This window comes from Aethalodelphis obliquidens, unplaced genomic scaffold (genome assembly GCF_003676395.1).
Source record: "Aethalodelphis obliquidens isolate GAN/ISIS:26980383/991018 unplaced genomic scaffold, ASM367639v1 scaffold6, whole genome shotgun sequence".
NCBI classification, from domain to species: domain Eukaryota; kingdom Metazoa; phylum Chordata; class Mammalia; order Artiodactyla; family Delphinidae; genus Aethalodelphis; species Aethalodelphis obliquidens.
Window position 1 is genome coordinate 14915495 of NW_020837950.1, and position 18780 is coordinate 14934274.

The window sequence follows — 18780 nt, forward strand, 5'->3', positions numbered from 1 at the left end:
AATGTTAAAGCTGTGCTCAGTGTAGCATGAAATAGAACAGAATCCTGAAGAATATGTATGTACCATGCTCATATCAAGAATTCTAAAGGGTCCGATTTTCCTTTCAGCTGTCAGGAAACAGATGTGGCTAAACTGTAGAGGGGGTAGGAGGGGGCTGGCACCAGGCAGAGGCAGCTGCCCAGGTTTTAGGGTCACTCAGGTAGGAGTCCTCTACAGTGGTGCCGGTTTTGGCTTATTATGACTTTTCATTATCCCCACTCCTGCTCTTGTAGGAACTCAGGAAGATTCTTGACCAAGAATTAATGGGCCCACATTAAAGGTCTCTGAATTAGAATTGAAAGTAAGTCTCAAGCATTAGGCTATTAAAATCTGGAAGGACAGTTTGAAAGAGAAAAGACTTACTGAAGCTGAGAAGATTTTCAAGCCACGTAACTAGTAGGATGTTACTGAAAACACCTAAACCCAGGTGCTACTTATGCTAGTAATAACTTCTCAGAATAAGGAAAGGAATGATCACTACTGGCCTTCACCGGATGTGGAAATGGATATTAAGTTCTAGATTTTGAAAGAGTTGTCTTTCAGATTGCCCAGAAAAAAGTAATCCGAAAGTGACTTAGTCTTTTCTCCCTGATCCAAACTGCAGAATGCTTCTGCCTGGAGCCTAGCTATTTTCAGCTCAAACCTCAGTTATTCTTCATCTAGCAGCCAATAATTACATGCTTATTGCTTGCCAGGCACTAAGACTTTTATGCATATTTACTCATTTCATCCTCAAAACAGTCCTGTGGGGTAGGCATTATTGCTTACAGATCACTGCTTCCAGATGACAACAGTGACAACAGTGCGACTCAGAAAATAAAGGAACTTTCCAAAGTTTATGCAGGCGTCACATGGCAGAGCTGGGATCACTGGTCATCACTGTGCTTGTCCCAAGTCAAAAGTCTTCAGGTAAAATCATCATTCTCGCTACTATAACCACATCTATATTTTACTAAATTAATAAAACTATGTTTACTGCTGTGTGAAGTGCTTTGTAGGTTTATTAGGAGAATAATTTACAGTGCTAATTGAAAGGAATGCAGTTTTATTAGGCCGGCAGAAGAATGCCAGTCACACCATGTATGACCAAGTGCAATATTGTATACAGTGGATGAATTAATGATCAGCCAACATTTTTTGCACACTTACAATTCATGTCAGGTACTGTTCTATATACGTTATATATTTTGCTTTAATTCTAACAGAAATCCTATCAGACATGTCGTCTTCATTTTATAGACAAGGAAACTGAGCTTCAGGGAAGTTAAATAACTCCAGGGACACAGTAAACAACTGGGAAAGACAGGGTTGGAATTGCAGGCAGCCTGACTCTCACTCTTTGTGCTTTGTGTACTATGGCCTGAATATTGCAAAGAATTAACTGTAAGTGACTTGTAGGCTTCCATATTTACCCACTTACATGGACACATATACTCACAGCTGCAAAGGTATATACAACTTGAGTTTGCAAGGCATGGTATCTTTCAGCAGCATTTCCCTAGTGACTCTAAGTCCTTATGCATAACTAGACAGTCCAATGAGAGGGAAAATATGACCTCCTTGATACTCCTCTACTGTTAAATCAATTGCATAGCTTTTAGGAGGCATCACCGTTAACAGCACAGATTGTGGAGTCCGACTCTTAGAATTCTGGAATCTATCTGCTGTTTATCTTCTGTGTGGCTTTGGGCATGGGTCTTTCAAGGCAGCTGTGAGGATTGAATGAGATCCTATACAGATGGTTTGTAAACACTCCACAAATATTGACTATTACTATTAACAATGTAAGTCTGAGGGAGAATGAAAGCGATGGATGTGTTTTGATGAATGGGAAAGAGAATGCGTAAGGTAGAGAACATGGGGCAGTGAAGGTCAGAGCCTGTGGGTGACCACAGTTCAGAGAGAAGGCCAGGTTGAGGGAACTGGGTTTCCTGTAAGGGGTTAAATGGGGGTAGTGTTGCCACAGGCTAAGGTAGGTGACTGATGGTAGGGGAGAGGCATACTAAATGACCAAGTTTACAGCTTCTGAGGTGAAAGTACTCAGACTAGAACAATAGGATTCTTGACCTCTGACCTTTTGTAATCTGCTCCGTACTGTAGGATGGAGTAATACAACAACAAGTGTGCTTTCTCAAAACCACTTCCTCTTCTGCATGGTTGTAGGCAACAAGGTGGAACGATTTGTCTTTATGCACATGTGGAGTTAACATCTTGGTGTTAAACAGTGAGTTTGCTTGATATGCAAATACAGCGATCCCTATTTCTCGTGACTATATTCTGTACAGAAACAAAGGTGGAATTCTGTAAGACCTGTAGCCACAACTAACTAGTTCAGTGTATTATTTATATGCAGCGCCCTAAGTTTTTAAGAGATTAGCTATTTCTCCACGTTAGTAACATGAAGTCAGGGACACTTCTTTTAATCATCTATAGTGTTAGGTATCCTTTAGGGATAGCTGATTAGCTGTAAAGATTTGGACAAGTAAAAATTGTACCTGAGGTTTCTACCTTGGGTATCATTGTAGGATGTCCTAAGTCATCTTTCTTATCTACTGGTGCCACTCAGTCCTTATGACCAGCAAAAGAAATTTCTTACACATTTCTTGATTTCTCCCTAGGAGATAGTTCCACTCAATTGGGGACCACCGTTCTGGAATACAATAAACTTCCCTTGTTTTTAGAATGTGTAAGACTTGTATTGATGACACTGAAAAGTTTTGCTACTCATGTGGCAGCCTAATTTCTTTTATTTGGTACACATCTTCTAAGGTTCCTTTCAGTCCTGGGATTCTATGATTGTTAAGCCATTATTTTGACATATTTGCAGGCTTCTAAATACTGTAAGGTTATGTTTATGATTTTAAAATGGTGTGCCATTTAAAAAAAATGGATTAAACTTATGAGTGAATTCAGTTGTACTATGCTACTTTTTACCTCCCATAAGATATTAAAATCAGGCAAAGGTGATTCCAAAAGTTGTCAGCACTGAATACTTAATGACTTTATGGTTTACTGGAGTGACCCAGGGTTTTCAGTTATTTTCTTTCCTAGTTCAAGTAGGGAGTATGACAAAGTTATACTGGTAATGGGTGGGGGGATGGGTGGTGGGGAGTGGTTTACTGTGGCGGTTTTTCATACTTGAGGCATTTGGAGGGGGAGGGCTATCCCAACCCATACATTTTTTTTTTTATTGAAGTATAATGGATTTACAATATTAGTTTCAGTTGTACAATATAGTGATTCAATATTTTATAGCTTATACTCCATTTAAAGTTATTGCAATCTACTGGCTATGCTGTTCAATATATCCTTGTTGCTTATTTTATACATATATATTTGTTTGTATTTCTTAATCTCTAACCCCTGTCTTGCCCCTCCTCACTTCTCTCTCCTCACCTCTAGTTTGTTCTCTATATCTGTGAATCTGTTTCCGTTTTGTTACATTCATTTTTTAGATTCCAAATGTAAGTGATAACATAGAGTATTTGTCTTTCCCTGTCTTATTTCACTAAGCATAATATCTCTAGGTCCATCCACATTGTGGCAAATAACAGAATTTCATTCTTTTTTATGGTCAAACAACATTCCATTGTATTCTGTGTGTATACGTATCACATCTTCTTTGTTCATCATCTGTTGATGGACACTTAGGTTGCTTCCTTATCTTGGCTATTATAAATAATGCTGCTGTGAACATTGGGGTGCATGTATCTTTTCAAATTAGTGTTTTAGCTTTTTTCTGATATATACCCAGGAGTGGAATTGCTGGATCATATGCTAGTTCTAGTTTTAGTTTTTTGAGAAACCTCCATTCTATTTTCCACAGTGACTGCACCAATTTACATTCCCACCAAAAGTGTATGAGAGTTCCCTTTTCTCCACATCCTCACCAACATTTATTATTTGGGTTCTTTTTGATGATAGTCATTCTGATAGGTGTGAAGTGATAGCTCATTGCGGTTTTGATTTTCATTTCTCTGATGATTAGCAATGTTGAGCATCTTTTCATGTTCCTGTTGGCCATCTGCATGTCTTCTTTGGTAAAATGTCTATTCAGGTCTTCTTCCCACTTTTTAACTGAGTTGTTTGTTTTTTTAATATTAAGTTTGATACTGAATATGTGAGCTGTGACCTTATTGGTCATATCATTTGCAAATATTTTCTCCCATTCAGTAGGTTGTGTTTTTGTTTTGTGGATGGTTTCCTTTGATGTGCAAAAGCTTAAGTTGGATGTAGTCCCTTTTGTTTGTTTTTGCTTTTGCTTCATTTGCCTTGAAACAGATCCAAAAAAATATTGCTACGATTTATGTCAAAGAGTATTCTGCCTGTGTTCTTTTCAAGAGTTACATGGTTTCTGGTCTTACATTTAGTTCTTTAATCTATTTTGAGTTTATTTTTGTATATGGTGTGAAAAAATGTTGTAATTTCATTGATTTACATGAGACTGTCCAGTTTTCCCAGCACCACTTATTGAAGAAGAGACTGTCTTTCCTCCATTGTAAATTTTTGCCTCCTTTGTCATAGATTAATTGGCCATAAGTGTGTTGGTTTATTTCTGGGCTCTCTATTCTATTCCATTGGCCTATGTCCGTTTTTGTGTCAGTCTCATGCTGTTTTGGTTACTGTAACTTTGTAGTATAGTCTGAAATCAAAAAGTGTGATACCTCCAGCTTTGTTCATTTCTCTGAAGATTGCTTTGGGAATTTGAGTTTGCTTTTGTGGTTCCATGTGAACTTTAGGATTATTTGTTCTAGTCCTGTGAAAGATGACATGGGTATTTTGATAGGGGTTGCATTAAATCTGTATATTGCTTTGGGTAGTATGGCCACTTTAACAATATTAATTCTTCCAATCCATGTGCACAGGATTTTTTGATATCATCTTCATTTTCCTGCATCAGTGTTTTATAGTTCTCAGAGTATAGGTCTTTCACCTTCTTGGTTAAGTTTATTCTTAGGTATTTTTTTCTTTTTGATGAATTTTTAAAAGTCCCATAGGTGGTTTGGAATGCTTCCAGTTGTCCTACTGCCAACCTTCTCCTCTCCCCAATTTTTGATTTGAAGATCTCTTGTAGTGGTTAGATGGATTGGAGAAATCTGTATTTGAGTCCTGTTTCTGCTCCTTAGAAGCCTGGTGACCTAAATAGACAAAACTTTAAAACTTTGTTTACTTTCCACTTGTTATCTTAAATCATCTCAAAGGTGAGAAGGGGTCATTCAGAAAACATTTATTGAGCACCTTTTATGTGCCTGACAGTGTTCAAACTTAAGGCCTAGAGCAGTGAACAATAGACAAATCCCTACCCTCTTGTAAAAGTCCACAGATGTCAGGTAGTGACAAATGCCATGAAGACAGAGAAAGCAAGGGTAAGGAATACTGAGGCACGAGGCATGCTTGTATGCATAGGGGCATTAGGGAGGGCCTCTCTGAAGAGGACACATTTCAGCAGAGACCTACTCAAGTGATGGAGTGAGCCATGAACCATGGGTATATGTTGGGAAAGTAGATTTGAAAGAGATGGAAGGGTGAGAGGTAGGGTCATGAAGTGGGAATAGGACTGAACCCAGCTTAGTAGTGATTGAGTGATGGGGGTCAGGGGGCAGTCGGGAAGCCAGGGAAGATGAAGTTGGGAAGTTGCAGAGAGTGACTTTCGTTATAAAGTGAATCATTCTGGCTGCTGTACTGAGAACATGCTGCTTGTGGGGGCAGGGGGCTAGGACAGAATCTGGGATATCAGTCAGGAGGCTGTTACAGTGGTCTAAGATAGACAGGATAGTGGCTTGGGCTAGGATGTGAGTAGGAGAGGTGGTGAGAAGCAGTTGTACCTTTAAGGTAGAGCTCAAGAAGATAATAAGATTATGGTTATTAAGTGATACTGAAAGCCAGGCATATAGCAGGTGCTCCTAAACGTTACTTCCCTTTTACTTATACTTTCTCTTGGAAATGGGTCAGTATAGCACAGGCAAATGTACATTCACATCTGTAATGCTAACTGTACGTTCTCTAAACATGTACAGCATATACATCATATACTATGTATAAACAAATAATTTGACTGGCATTTACTGGGCAGCCTATATGGGCTGGTCATCATCTTGGCAGATTTATTCGTTTATTATGGGATAATAAAAATAATTATAATGACAAATGCTGGTTTAACATTTGTTGTGTGCCATTGGTGTTCTTGATGCTCTACAAAAGCTTTATGAAATAGGAACTATTATCACTCCTACTTTCCTGATGAGGAAACTGAGGCACAGAGAGGTTAAATGCTGGGATTTGACCAAGATTGTCCAGCTCCAAAATCCTGGCTTTTGCACTGCACTACCCCACTTCTATAGGTTACTATGGAATGAATAGAATGTGATTAAATGCTAAGAAGTAAATGTGGTAGGAACACAGAGAAGAGAGTATTTCTTGTTCACTAGAGACCTTGTGAAGGAAATAGCATTTGAGTTAGACTTCAAAGAATGGGAAAGGTTTCAACTGTGGGAAGATAATGGCTTAGTGATGAAAATAATTATAATGAGGGAAGTGAATATGTACAAAACACTCACCGGGGACTAAGCACCATTTTAACACTTAAGGTGGATTATCTCATTTAATCTTCACCAGCACTGAGGTACCTTTGAGCATTTCCATTTTATGGGTAAGGAAACAGACACATACACACGTGCCTATGAAAGTGGAGGAGGGTGGGAATTGAGTATGACTCAGACTCCTGGGCTGTTTGGAAGGGCGTCCATCCTAAGGCAGGAGAGTGATGGGCTTAGGCTCAGGTATGAGGAATTGAAAACTGAACCAAATTTTTGTTGTGCATCCCAGTCATCTTTGGAATGTGTTATAAATATAGATTCTTGGGCGTGTTATCATCAGTTGTTGCTGTACAGCAGATCCACTGGCCGGTACCTGGAGAGCCACAAACTTAAGAGCATGGCATGTGTGCCCGGTGCCCAAGTGGAGGTCAAAACATGGAGGGCTTTGATTTCATGTTAAGGAGTTTGCACCTGGTAGACTTTTATGGTTAGGTGTGCCCATCTATTTGCATCTGGTGAAGTGCCTGGGGGTTTGAAGCCTCTGAAGTGGACCCTTGGGTGGTCAGACTGTTAAAGAGTCAGATGACTGGAGGATGCAGCCGACACAAAAGTGCAGAGAGGATTTTAAGGCCTGTGGCAGGGAGCTTCTCTGGGTCACGAAGAGGAATCCGGTTCATGAGCCCTATTCAGCATGTCCACTGATAGCAGAGAGAGGTGGTTTTGCTTAGAACATTTGGTATATCCATCCCTGAGTCAGCCACTCAGGACGTTTATGTGTAAGAGACAAAAAGGACTTGTGCATGAAAACACGAAGACTCCCCACATGTGCACACACCCCCCAAAAAATTCACAAAATGGGCTTCCGAACCACTGCTACCATCCTTCCCGGCCAGTCTCCCATCTCTTAAACGTGTCCCGAGCACTTTGCAAATTTCTAGAAACCTAGTTAGAGATGTATATGGAGAAGGGAGTGATTCATTCTATTTCAAGGGGTTGATAGGAAGCCTTCAGAGAGGAAGTAATACCTGCCTACTCAGAATTTTAAATAGTGCCGAGGATTTTGCAAAATGTGTGGATTTGCAAGCAGTTGCAGCATATGCAAAAGGTATGGGGCCATCTAACAGTTTGCTGCCTGGGGGAAATGATAATTAACAATAATGTGCTAAAGTCAGTGATGTGGCACAGGTTAAACTTGAGCCTGAAGTTGGTACATGGGAACACCCACCTTGCAGGAAATGTATATGAGGTACGGTATCTGGAGCATCCTTGCCGTTTACATCAATAGTAGCTGCTGCTGTTTTGATTGTTAGACTGAGACCAGACTGTCATACGGCACCCCAAGGAGCTTAGACTGTCTTGTTCAGATGTGGAGTGACAGGCCAAATGTGGATTTTCAGTAGTTCAGTGGTACGTGGAGACCGGGCTGAGGGGTTTGTTGGGATGCTTGCAGTGATTCAGGCAGGAGATGTAAGGAGGGTCTGAACTGTGTTGAGGAGGGTTGGAGGAGTGTTATCAGTTCCCGTTTTTTTTTTTTTTTCACAGTTCTGGAGGCTGGGGAGTCCGAGATCAAAGTTTCAGCCGATTTGGATATAACTATTTCCCTTTTGTGATGGGCAAACAAAATTAGCTAATGCGTTTTTTTTAAACAAAATAACTTTGTGAACAAGAATAATATATCTGAGAATTAGGCTCGCATGTGGTGTTGAGGTTTAACTTTCTACTTTTTTTCCTGACATTTTGTCATTTTGAGTGTGACAGAGGGATACCTGTTTGACAAAGGCATTTCCTGCCTTTCATCTCTTGTTTGTACTTTCATTTCTCTGTTTCTGCAGTGCTGCCTGAATATGATATGTGTTTTCCCTTTTTTCATATACTTACTTGTCAATGTTGGCTGATGTTTTTGAACAGTTAAAGCAAGAGCTTATGGGCATGTAACACATAGAGGCTCTGAGTTATGTCTTTTGAACAGCTACTTTGAGATGTGATTTCCAGAAATATTGCATCTGTGCTTGCTCAGATAAATATACCTTGTTTGGCTGTGTCTCATTTTATTACTTCAGTGTATGGTTGTTATGCACATTCTGTATTTTTTTCTTTTTCCTGATGCATAATATACAGAAATTTTTGCATACCATACATTTTTACAAACTGAATGCAGCCATGTAAACAGCACCTGATAAATCAACTTTTTAAAAAATTAATGTTGTTTATGAGAAAAATGAACCTATGTGTATATGCTGTATATAAAGGAAAATGTGACCTTCAAACTTTTTCCTTTTACTTTCATACTAACTTCCTGTTATCTACTGTACAGTTGCTCAGCTAGTCTTATCCTATATAACAATATTTACATACAATGCTGCTGCAATTTTGAAGTGAAAATTATTAACCTGAGAAGTATGTTCTAACTGTGCTTTTGGAGAGAGTCTTTGAAGAAGGTGTACTAAAGGGGGAGTTGTGCATATCTAGTTAGGTACTATTAAGAAAAATTATCTAAAATTTGGAAATCAAAAGAATGTACAGCATGTTCCTTCCATGCCTTGTTGGCGGTATTGTTTAACAGGCTCACCTCAGGGATATTTAATTCTAATCCTTGTGCTCCACTTTCCATTTACTATTTGTTTAGAGCTCCGGACTGAGAAGTTACCTGTTAGCTTGTAGATTTTTGTCTAGTAGAAAGATATCTCCAAAGGTTATGGTTTTATTGTCCTGTAGGGCACTAACCAGTTTTTTATCTAACCTACCCATTTTATTCTAGCACTGAGGAAAAAGAAAAAAAAAAAAGCCTTTTCTGAGGGACTGTGTAAATCTGTTCCACAAATGCTCTTGGAACTAGCCCTACCACCTTACTGGTTCCCTCATTAATTAGTGAATGAATTTTTTTGGATACATGTTCATTTTATATTTGAGAATCTTTTTTTTTTTACCTTTTTGAAAATCGTCATTTGATACTACCATAGCATTTCTGTCCTGTCCCTTCACACTCTACCTAGGAATTGACTTTCTAGGGCATACAAAGTAATGCACAAAGATTCCAAACTCTCAGCGATCACAAGTAATGATCCTCATTTCTATTGTTTTTCTTCAGAGAACGTTTATAATGTGAAACTAGTTTTAATACCAAAAATGTCCTGATATATTGCTTTTCTTTTTTTCTAGGCTTAAGTACATAAAGCATTCACTGTGCAGAAAATAACATTTTGAGATAAGTGATAGAGGAAAATCCAATACAGAAGTGCACCCTCTTGTGTGCGTATTGCATTGTACTACTTCTATCATATTGCCTAGTAATGAAGCCACCATTATGTCCTCAGTCAGTGAAGTGAATGTTGATATCAAAGATTTCCTAATGAGCATTAATTTGGAGCAGTACCTCTTACGCTTCCGCGAATTTGGTTTTAATAATGTAAAGGACTGTGCAGAAATAAATGACAGCGTGCTCCTCAAAGTTGGAATATCACCTACAGGACACCGGAGGAGGATACTTAAACAGTTACAGATAATCCTGTCAAAAATGCAAGATATCTCAATATATGCAAATGTCCATAAAACAAAGAAGAATCATGAGACTGCAGAGGATCACCACGCTCCATCTTCTGCTCAGAATACCTGCCTAGAACTTTCAGATTCACACAGTGTTCAGACACCCAGCCCAACGCAGTTGGAGACTGTTACAAAAAGTCTTGATCAAAATGAAGTTAGTGTGGAAAATAGCCAGTCTTTTAAATCAGATGATAAGCAGACTCTTCCTACATACAACTTTCCCATTCCGGAAGAAGAACCACACCTGAATTCAGATTCTTTTCAAGATTCTTTATTGGGTAGTGAAATTACTGACATAGAATCTTTGACTGCACAAAAGACTATCGACTGTACAACTGAAGAAGAACAAACAAAAAAAGTTGATTTGATCTCAGAAAATGTGAGCAAGCTTCCTAGTGCAGACCCTGAATTCCTTTCTTCCCCTGACTGTTCAGTATCAGAAGCAAATTCTGGAAATGGAACTAATGGTTTATTAGAAAGCTCACCACCATCCCCATTCTTTCAATTTCAAGGAGAAATGGTTGTAAATGATTTGTATGTTCCGTCATCGCCAGTCCTAACACCTATGAGAAGTCGTAGCAAGTTGGTTTCAAGACCATCTCGATCTTTTCTGCTAAGACATCGGCCTGTACCAGAGATTCCAGGGTCAGCAAAAGGAATTTCAGGGAGGTAAGAATTTTTATGATGAGTTGTGTGTATTCAATTTGGGGGAATTTAGTTATTTTTTAACAATTTTATTTTCAGTGTTCATTTCTAAATTTGACCCATTCAACCAACCTTTTCCTTCTTCTGAAATTTTTTGTCATACCATCTCTCTTGTACACCACTGCCCAGAGTCGGTTTCCAACTGAAAACTTCCTGGGACTCTTCAGCTTTCTCCTATTTAATTGGGGGACTTCATTTCCCCTAATTCTGCCTGGACATTCTTTCCTGTACCTTCCTCCATGCCTGGTATTATATTCTTCCATGAGTGCACTTTATATTTGAATTGCTGACTCTATCTCCCCACTAGGTTATGCGTTTTTTGGCAGGGGCCATGTTCCTAATGACTGTATCTCTACTACCTGACATGATTGGCACGAATTAATCATTCACCACGCATCTAGCGAGCACTTGCTTGGTACTGGTCACGGCACTAGATGCGGAGGAGGTAGAGAGAAAAAAAGGGGCTTGAGTGTAGTGTAGAAGACATGTAAAAAGTAGTAGCAGTACAATATGAGACCACTTCAGCTGGAGACCAAGAACGCTGAAGAGGGGGCCTACCGGCCTGTTGGGTCATTGGTATCCTGAGGTAACTGTGGAGTCTAAGAGGAGCTGACTTATAGCAGGGAGAGCTTTCAACCATTTCTCAAAGTTACACCTAAGATGTGGTTTTCTTCAGGGTTGTGGTGGGATTTTTTTTTTTTTTTTTAATTCACTAAAAGCTAACACTTGTCTCTGTTGGGAGTCATGAGGTTGTTTAAGTTCAATCCTTACCGCTGTGGCACTAAGTGCAATTACAGATTCCTGTAAACAGGCTCTAGGCTGGCATTTCTGCAAGGTTCTCATTCCCCCTTTGTCTCCCTGTGTATCCAGTCTGTCCCTGGTGCTGGATCTTGGTTGTATTTACAAGAGAAAAATATGGAAATTTAGTACATGCAAGAGAAAACGGCAATTTACAAGACCATGTTAAGTACCTCCCATTAGAGTGTAAACTTTTTGAGGGCAGAGGCCCTAATTAATTTGTCTTTATCATGGCATCCCTGGTGCCAATGGCAATATTGAGTATTTACTGGGAAATCAATTGGCAGTATCATTTATTAAACACCTAGAAGCTGGTTTGGCTTATAATTTTCCATGGGTTATCTAATTCTCACATTGGCCCTCTGAAATAGGTATTATTCCTCCATTTTCTTATGAGGTAACTGAGCCTTAGGTTAATTTTTCTAGGATCACATGGGTAGTGAACTGGGATTTCACTCCAGTACATCTGACTCTATAACACACTTTCTTAACCACTCATTTAGTAAATATTCTTAAAAGTGTTGATAGCGTATATAAGAAATGGAGTATTTCTTAGGAAAGTAGAAGATCACCAATTTTTGTATGACACCATAGCTTTAGCATATTTTGCTAATTTTAAACAATTAAAAGAAAGTAAATGAGAAGGGTCTGCTATGTCTTTGCAGGAACAGAATCCTTTTGCGAGCCATAAGGATAACTTCAGATAAGAAACATTTGGCTCAAGTTTTAAATAAGTTGTGCTATTTTTCATAAATTTTTGAGAATCTTTTGATGTTCATTTACTTCTAAGTGTAAGCTTTGCACCATGTGAAAGACTTGTTATTCACATTGTGACTGAGTCTTTGAAAATGAGAATTAAAATAATGTTGAAATTAGTAGTAAAGAGCTTAGCGGGAGCCTCATCATAGCACTGCCAGAGAACCCATTGTCACCTCTCTTTTCTTCTTTGATTATGGCAGTAGATGGTAACTAGGTATTTCTGGTGATCAAATTATAAAATGAGAAAGTAAATTAAATTATTTTCAGACTTCACTGTTTTTCTTTGTGGTCCTTGCCTGAACTGCAAACAGTAATTGCAAACTAATTACAGTGTTATGACTTTTATAAAATGAAACCGTGGCTTATATAATCTGAGATCCTCTCTAATCAAATAACATCTAAACGATATTTAGTACATTTCTTGCTGTACCATATAAATATATTTCTTTGTGGTCAGTGATTTGGACATAATTTCTTTACTCCTTAAAGATTTCATATAAGTGTTGACAGGAACATGATGCTGGATGTGTATTCCTGATGTGTGATCTCCCTGGACATGTACCCTCACCCCACCACCCCCTGCCAATTTATCTGATGCAATTAACTTGCCAGTCAAATGGGTTATGTTTGTCCTTGCCTTGGGCTTCTTCCCTGAACTCCTGTCTGCTCCTTTTGGGAAGGCTGGGCTGGGTGGGGCTATGCTGGACACTGGACCTCAGGATCTCTTTTTTTAAGTCCTATCTTTTGAGGCCCAGGTCAGATCTAGGCTTGAAGAGCCAGCTTCTTCCTTATCAGCTCATCTGGAGGTCTCCCACAGAGGTCTCCAAGCAGAAAGCAAGTCTCACCAGCTGCCCTTCCCTGGGAGTCATAGGTGTGTCTTGTGATCCTTCCAGGAGGATCCTCCTTAGTGCTCAAAGCAGGAAGGAACAAGTATCTTTAGCAACTGAAGAGATAACCTGTCTTATCTTCCTCCCCAGTTTAATGATTTTCATTCATCTTTCATGTAACTGTTTTATCCTTGGCACAGTCAAAGCCCTGTCTTCTAGGTGTCATGCCTTTGAATGTTTGGGGGGAAGGAAAAATAAGGAAACAGCGGTAAAGGGGAGGAGTGTGGTATGCAAGGCTGCACTGTGACTGGAGTATCTGTTATAACTTGTTATAAGACTGAGGTGCTATAGTGACTGTTTGAGGGCTTTTCAAAAATTTGAATTCTAAACCTGAAGTCTCCAGCCTCCTGTGAACTTTTTATTAAAAGTAAAAATCTTAGATATTTTTCTCTAGATGTATTAATACATAGATATTAAAAATGGGTGCAACTATTTTAGACTTTAATGTTGAAATACATATGAACCAAAAACGTACAGAAAAATGGTAAGCAATTGTTTGCTACATTGAATTAGAAAAATACAGAAACTCATCCTATCCTTTCCATGTTCAAGGAAAACTTTACATTTCATGTTATAGCAGAAAAATGCTTAGCATTCTAAAATTCAGACTTTTTCCTTTAAAATGACTTTTTATAAAAATGGTTGATTATTTCAATATTTGCAAATTTTGACTTGAATATCTAAATAATGAATCAAAATTAATAGTTAACCGTTTGATTTATTGTTAGAGGATAAAGGTATCTGTGTGATCCTTTTTACAAGTGAAAAGACATTAACATTTGTACCCTTTATTCATAATTTGAAAAGCCCTTCTTTGTTTGAAAAAATATATTTTGAACTGAAGCTTCTGCTAGGTGATGAAAAAAGTTTCACAATAATGATGTAGACTTTTGTGCTGTAATTCTTCTGTAATTATTTATTCTTATCCTAAGGACATTTTTTGTAACTTTGTAGATTGAGAATTATCTGTGCATTTTGCATTTCATATTCGTAGTCTGTGCTGTAATTAATGCACTCTTGTGTTTTCCAAATTCAGATTTGTGTGTTTTAGTTAGACATTATGTAACCTCAAGGCAGTTTCAACTGCCGCCTAATGATTGTGGTGTTTTTCTTTTGAATTCAATCCTACGGTGACCTGTAGTTTGTCTGTTATGAATTGTAAGAATTGCATTTTTTTTAAAACAAACATTCTGTGTAATGATAAGCATGGCTGCCTTGCTTAAGTAATAGGTAAGTGTAGATCATAAAGAGAGATCTTTAACGTTAATTAAACTTTATGCCTCTGCTTTTCTTGGCAATTTTAGTGATTAAAAAATATGTGAACACATAACATCTGTAGGCATGTTGAAGATTCACTTTGATAATCAGAGTTATTTTTTTGCAACTTGGTGTTTCCTTTAATATTATTTTTGAGATTTGTTCACATCCATGCACGTATTTTAGCAATAATTGCTGTATAGTATTTTATTAAATGATGGAAAACACAGTTTATTCCCCTACTAGGTCATTGACTATTTTTTTTTCACTGTTACAAATGAAGAGTTCTCATACTTTTAAGGACTTTAAGAAACTTTTGTGCATATTCAGTGTACCAGGAAGACCAAACGTTCTTTTCACTAATAAAAAATATAACAGTTGGCTCATTCTACCTGAGTGTTTACATTGTGTAGGGCACACACCTTATGCTCTTTAAAAACATCATCTCATTAATCCTCATAATATTCATAGGCAGCAGACTCTTTTTTTATTCCCCTTCAATAAATGAGGAAAAATAGGCTCAGGGCTGTTGGGTAACTTGACCAAGATCACCAAAGCATAATAACAAAAAATGATAATAGCTACTGCTTTTCTAAATGGGTTTTAAATTTTTGCTAATCAACCATGCTTTATATTTCAAATTTAAAAGCAATCGCAGTTTTTAGGATAACTGATGGGGAAATAATAGGGCAGAAAGAGGGAGAAAGGAAAGAACGTGGGCTTTTGCACTCAAGACGGAATTGACCTCGAATGTTGGTTTTGTTTCCTATTAGCTGTGCGCCTTGGGCTGGGAGAACTTCCTTTCCTTATTGGTAGGATTAGGACACTAGGTCCTACCTCAGTGGGCTATTAGGAGGATGAAATATGAGATGTAGATATATAAACCCCTAACAAAATGCTTTGGGCATAATAGATATTAGAATATAAAATAGCTTGTGATAATTTATTCATAGATAAATGAGAATATAAATTGCTAATCACCAGTTTTCAAAACAGCTTGTTTCCTGTATTGACCTAATTTTCATCTACAGTAGATCAAATGAGCTTGGTTGATAGATTTGGTAATTGCTTGCAGGTGGATATTGAATAGAGCTATTAATAAAAATCATCACAAACTTTTTTCTTTATATTTATCAGACTAAAAGTAAAACCAACAAAATATGCTTTAAAAATACCACTAATGGATGTACTTAAAATAATTCAAAAATCTTTTTTTTAATTTACATTTTTTTTTTTAGTAAGTTAATGTTGAGTTTTTTTATTAAGCATGGTGACTTAGAAAAGGGCTTATGGAGCTAGACTGCCTGAGTTTGAATCCCAGGTTAGTTACTTATGAGCTGTGTGACTGTGGAAAAGTAAGTTAACTGCTTTGTGTGACAATCTTCTTAAAAAATGCAGATAAATGATAGTTCTTACTTCTTCGGGTGTTTGTGACTACACACACACACACACACACACACACACACACACACATACATTATGAGTGTGTGTGTATTTATAAAATTTTGAGAACTGTGTCTGACATATAGTAAATGCTTAATAAGAATTAGCAATATATATAATTAGCACAAGTTACCAAAGATGTAGAAAATTTGAGTGCTGCTCTACTCAGCGGTTCAGATTATTAATATGTATTTGTGTCAGTGACATACAAATTTGAGGAAATGATTATAGCCATATAACAGTGTCAAGAATCTGGAGATAATGCACAAATAAAGGGTGACTTATTTTGCAACCCTTTGGTAAACTTGTGTGCCCTCCCCAGCCAAAGACAACTTCTATCCTGACTTTAAATAATGATGATTACTCTCATTTTAAAAAAGTTTTACATCTTAAGTATGTCCCAAACAATATACTGTCATTATTTTTTTTAGCATCTTTATTGGAGTATAATTGCTTTACAATGGTGTGTTAATTTCTGCTTTATAACAAAGTGAATCAGCTATACATATACATATGTTCCCATATCTCTTCCCTCTTGCATCTCCCTCCCTCCCACCCTCCCTATCACATCCCTCTAGGTGCTCGCAAAGCACCGAGCTGATCTCGGTATTTGTTTTTCTCCTTCTGACTTACCTCACTCTGTATGACAGACTCTAGATCCATCCACCTCACTACAAATAACTCAATTTCGTTTCTTTTTATGGCTGAGTAATATTCCATTGTATATATGTGCCACATCTTCTTTATCCATTCATCTGTCAATGGACACTTAGGTTGCTTCCATGTCTTGGCTATTGTAAATAGAGCTGCAATGAAGATGGTGGTACATGACTCTTTTAAATTATGGTTTTCTCAGGGTATATGCCCAGTAGTGGGATTGCTGGGTCATATGGCAGTTCTATTTTTAGTTTTTTAAGGAACCTCCATACTGTTCTCCATATTGGCCGTATCAATTTACATTCCCACCGACAGTGCAAGAGGTTTCCCTTTTCTCCACACCCTCTTCAGCATTTATTGTTTGTAGATTTTTTGATGATGGCCATTCTGACCGATGTGAGATGATATCTCATTGTAGTTTTGATTTGCATTTCTCTAATGATTAATGATGTTGAGCATGCTTTCATGTGTTTCTTGGCAATCTGTATATCTTCTTTGAAGAAATGTCTGTTTAGGTCTTCTGCCTATTTTTGGATTGGGTTGTTTGTTTTTTTGTTATTGAGCTGCATGAGCTGCTTGTAAATTCTGGAGATTAATCCTTTGTCAGTTGCTTCATTTGCAAATATTTTCTCCCATTCTGAGGGTTGTCTTTTGGTCTTGTTTATGGTTTCCTTTGCTGTGCAAAAGCTTTTCAGTTTCATTAGGTCCCATTTGTTTATTTTTGTTTTTATTTCCATTTCTCTAGGAGGTGGTTCAAAAAGGATCTTGCTGTGATTTATGTCATAGGGTGTTCTGCCTATGTTTTCCCCTAAGAGTTTGATAGTGTCTGGGCTTACATTTAGGTCTTTAATCCATTTTGAGTTTATTTTTGTGTATGGTGTTAGGAAGTGTTCTAATTTCATTCTTTTACATGTAACTGTGCAGTTTTCCCAGCACCACTTATTGAAGAGGCTGTCTTTTCTCCATTGTATATTCTTGCCTCCTTTATCAAAGATAAGATGACCATATTTGCTTGGGTTTATCTCTGGGCTTTCTATCCTGTTCCATTGATCTATATTTCTGTTTTTGTGCCAGTACCATAGTGTCTTGATTACTGTAGTTTTGTAGTATAGTCTGAGGTCAGGTAGCTTGATTCCTCCAGCTCCGTTTCTCTTTCTCAAGACTGCTTTGACTGGTCGGGGTCTTTTGTGTTTCCATACAAACTGTGAAATTTTTTTGTTCTAGTTCTGTGAAAAATGCCAGTGGTAGTTTGATAGGGATTGAATCTGTAGATTGCTTTGGGTAGTAGAGTCATTTTCAAAATGTTGATTCTTCCAATCTAAGAACATGGTCTATCTCTCCATCTATTTGTATCATTTTTAATTACTTTCATAAGTGTCTTATAATTTTCTGCATACAGGTCTTTTGTCTCCTTAGGTAGGTTCATTCCTAGATATTTTATTCTTTTTGTTGCAGTGGCAAATGGGAGTGTTTTCTTGATTTCACTTTCAGATTTTTCATCATTAGTTTATAGGAATGCAAGAGATTTCTGTGCTTAATTTTGTATCTTGCTGCTTTACCAAATTCATTGATTAGCTCTAGTAGTTTTTTGGTAACATCTTTAGAATTCTCTGTGTTTAGTATCATGTCATCTGCAAACAGAGACAGCTTTACTTCTTCTTTGCCAGTTTGGATTCCTTTTATTTCTTTTTCTTCTCTGATTGCTGTGGCTAAAACTTCCAAAACTGTGTTGAATAATAGTGGTGAGAATGGGCAACCTTGTCTTTTTCCTGATCTTAGTGGAATTGGTTTCAGTTTTTCACCATTGAGGACGATGTTGGCTCTGCGTTTGTCATATATGGCCTTTATCATGTTGAGGTAAGTTCCCTCTATGCCTACTTTCTGGAGGGTTTTTATCATAGATGGGTGTTGAATTTGTCGAAAGCTTTTTCTGCGTCTATTGAGATGATCATGTGGGTTTTCTCCTTCAATTTGTTAATATGGTGTATCACATTGATTGATTTGAGTATATTGAAGAATCCTTGCATTCCTGGGATAAATGCCAGTTGATCATAGTGTATGATCCTTTTAATGTGCTGTTGGATTCTGTTTGTTAGTATTTTGTTTAGGATTTTTGCATCTATGTTCATCAGTGATATTGGCCTGTAGTTTTCTTT

The 18780-nt window shown here is 37.6% G+C and overlaps 1 protein-coding gene across 7 annotated transcripts in view; it reads left to right on the top strand.

Annotated features, from left to right (window-relative positions):
* Nucleotides 1–18780, top strand: part of ARAP2 (ArfGAP with RhoGAP domain, ankyrin repeat and PH domain 2) — a 196234-nt gene that overhangs the window by 4211 nt on the left and 173243 nt on the right. For 3 of the 7 annotated variants that reach the window (XM_027103196.1, XM_027103193.1, XM_027103191.1), the window contains 2 exons: nucleotides 273–948; nucleotides 9735–10787. The exons of 1 other annotated variant lie outside the window; for it this stretch is intronic. In XM_027103196.1, coding sequence (XP_026958997.1) covers nucleotides 9880–10787 — 908 coding nt within the window. In that variant the 5' untranslated portion in view covers nucleotides 273–948; nucleotides 9735–9879. Of the gene's footprint in view, nucleotides 1–272; nucleotides 949–9734; nucleotides 10788–18780 lie in introns of those variants that run through there. 3 more of the 7 variants (XM_027103192.1, XM_027103194.1, XM_027103195.1) reach the window with 3 other exon arrangements.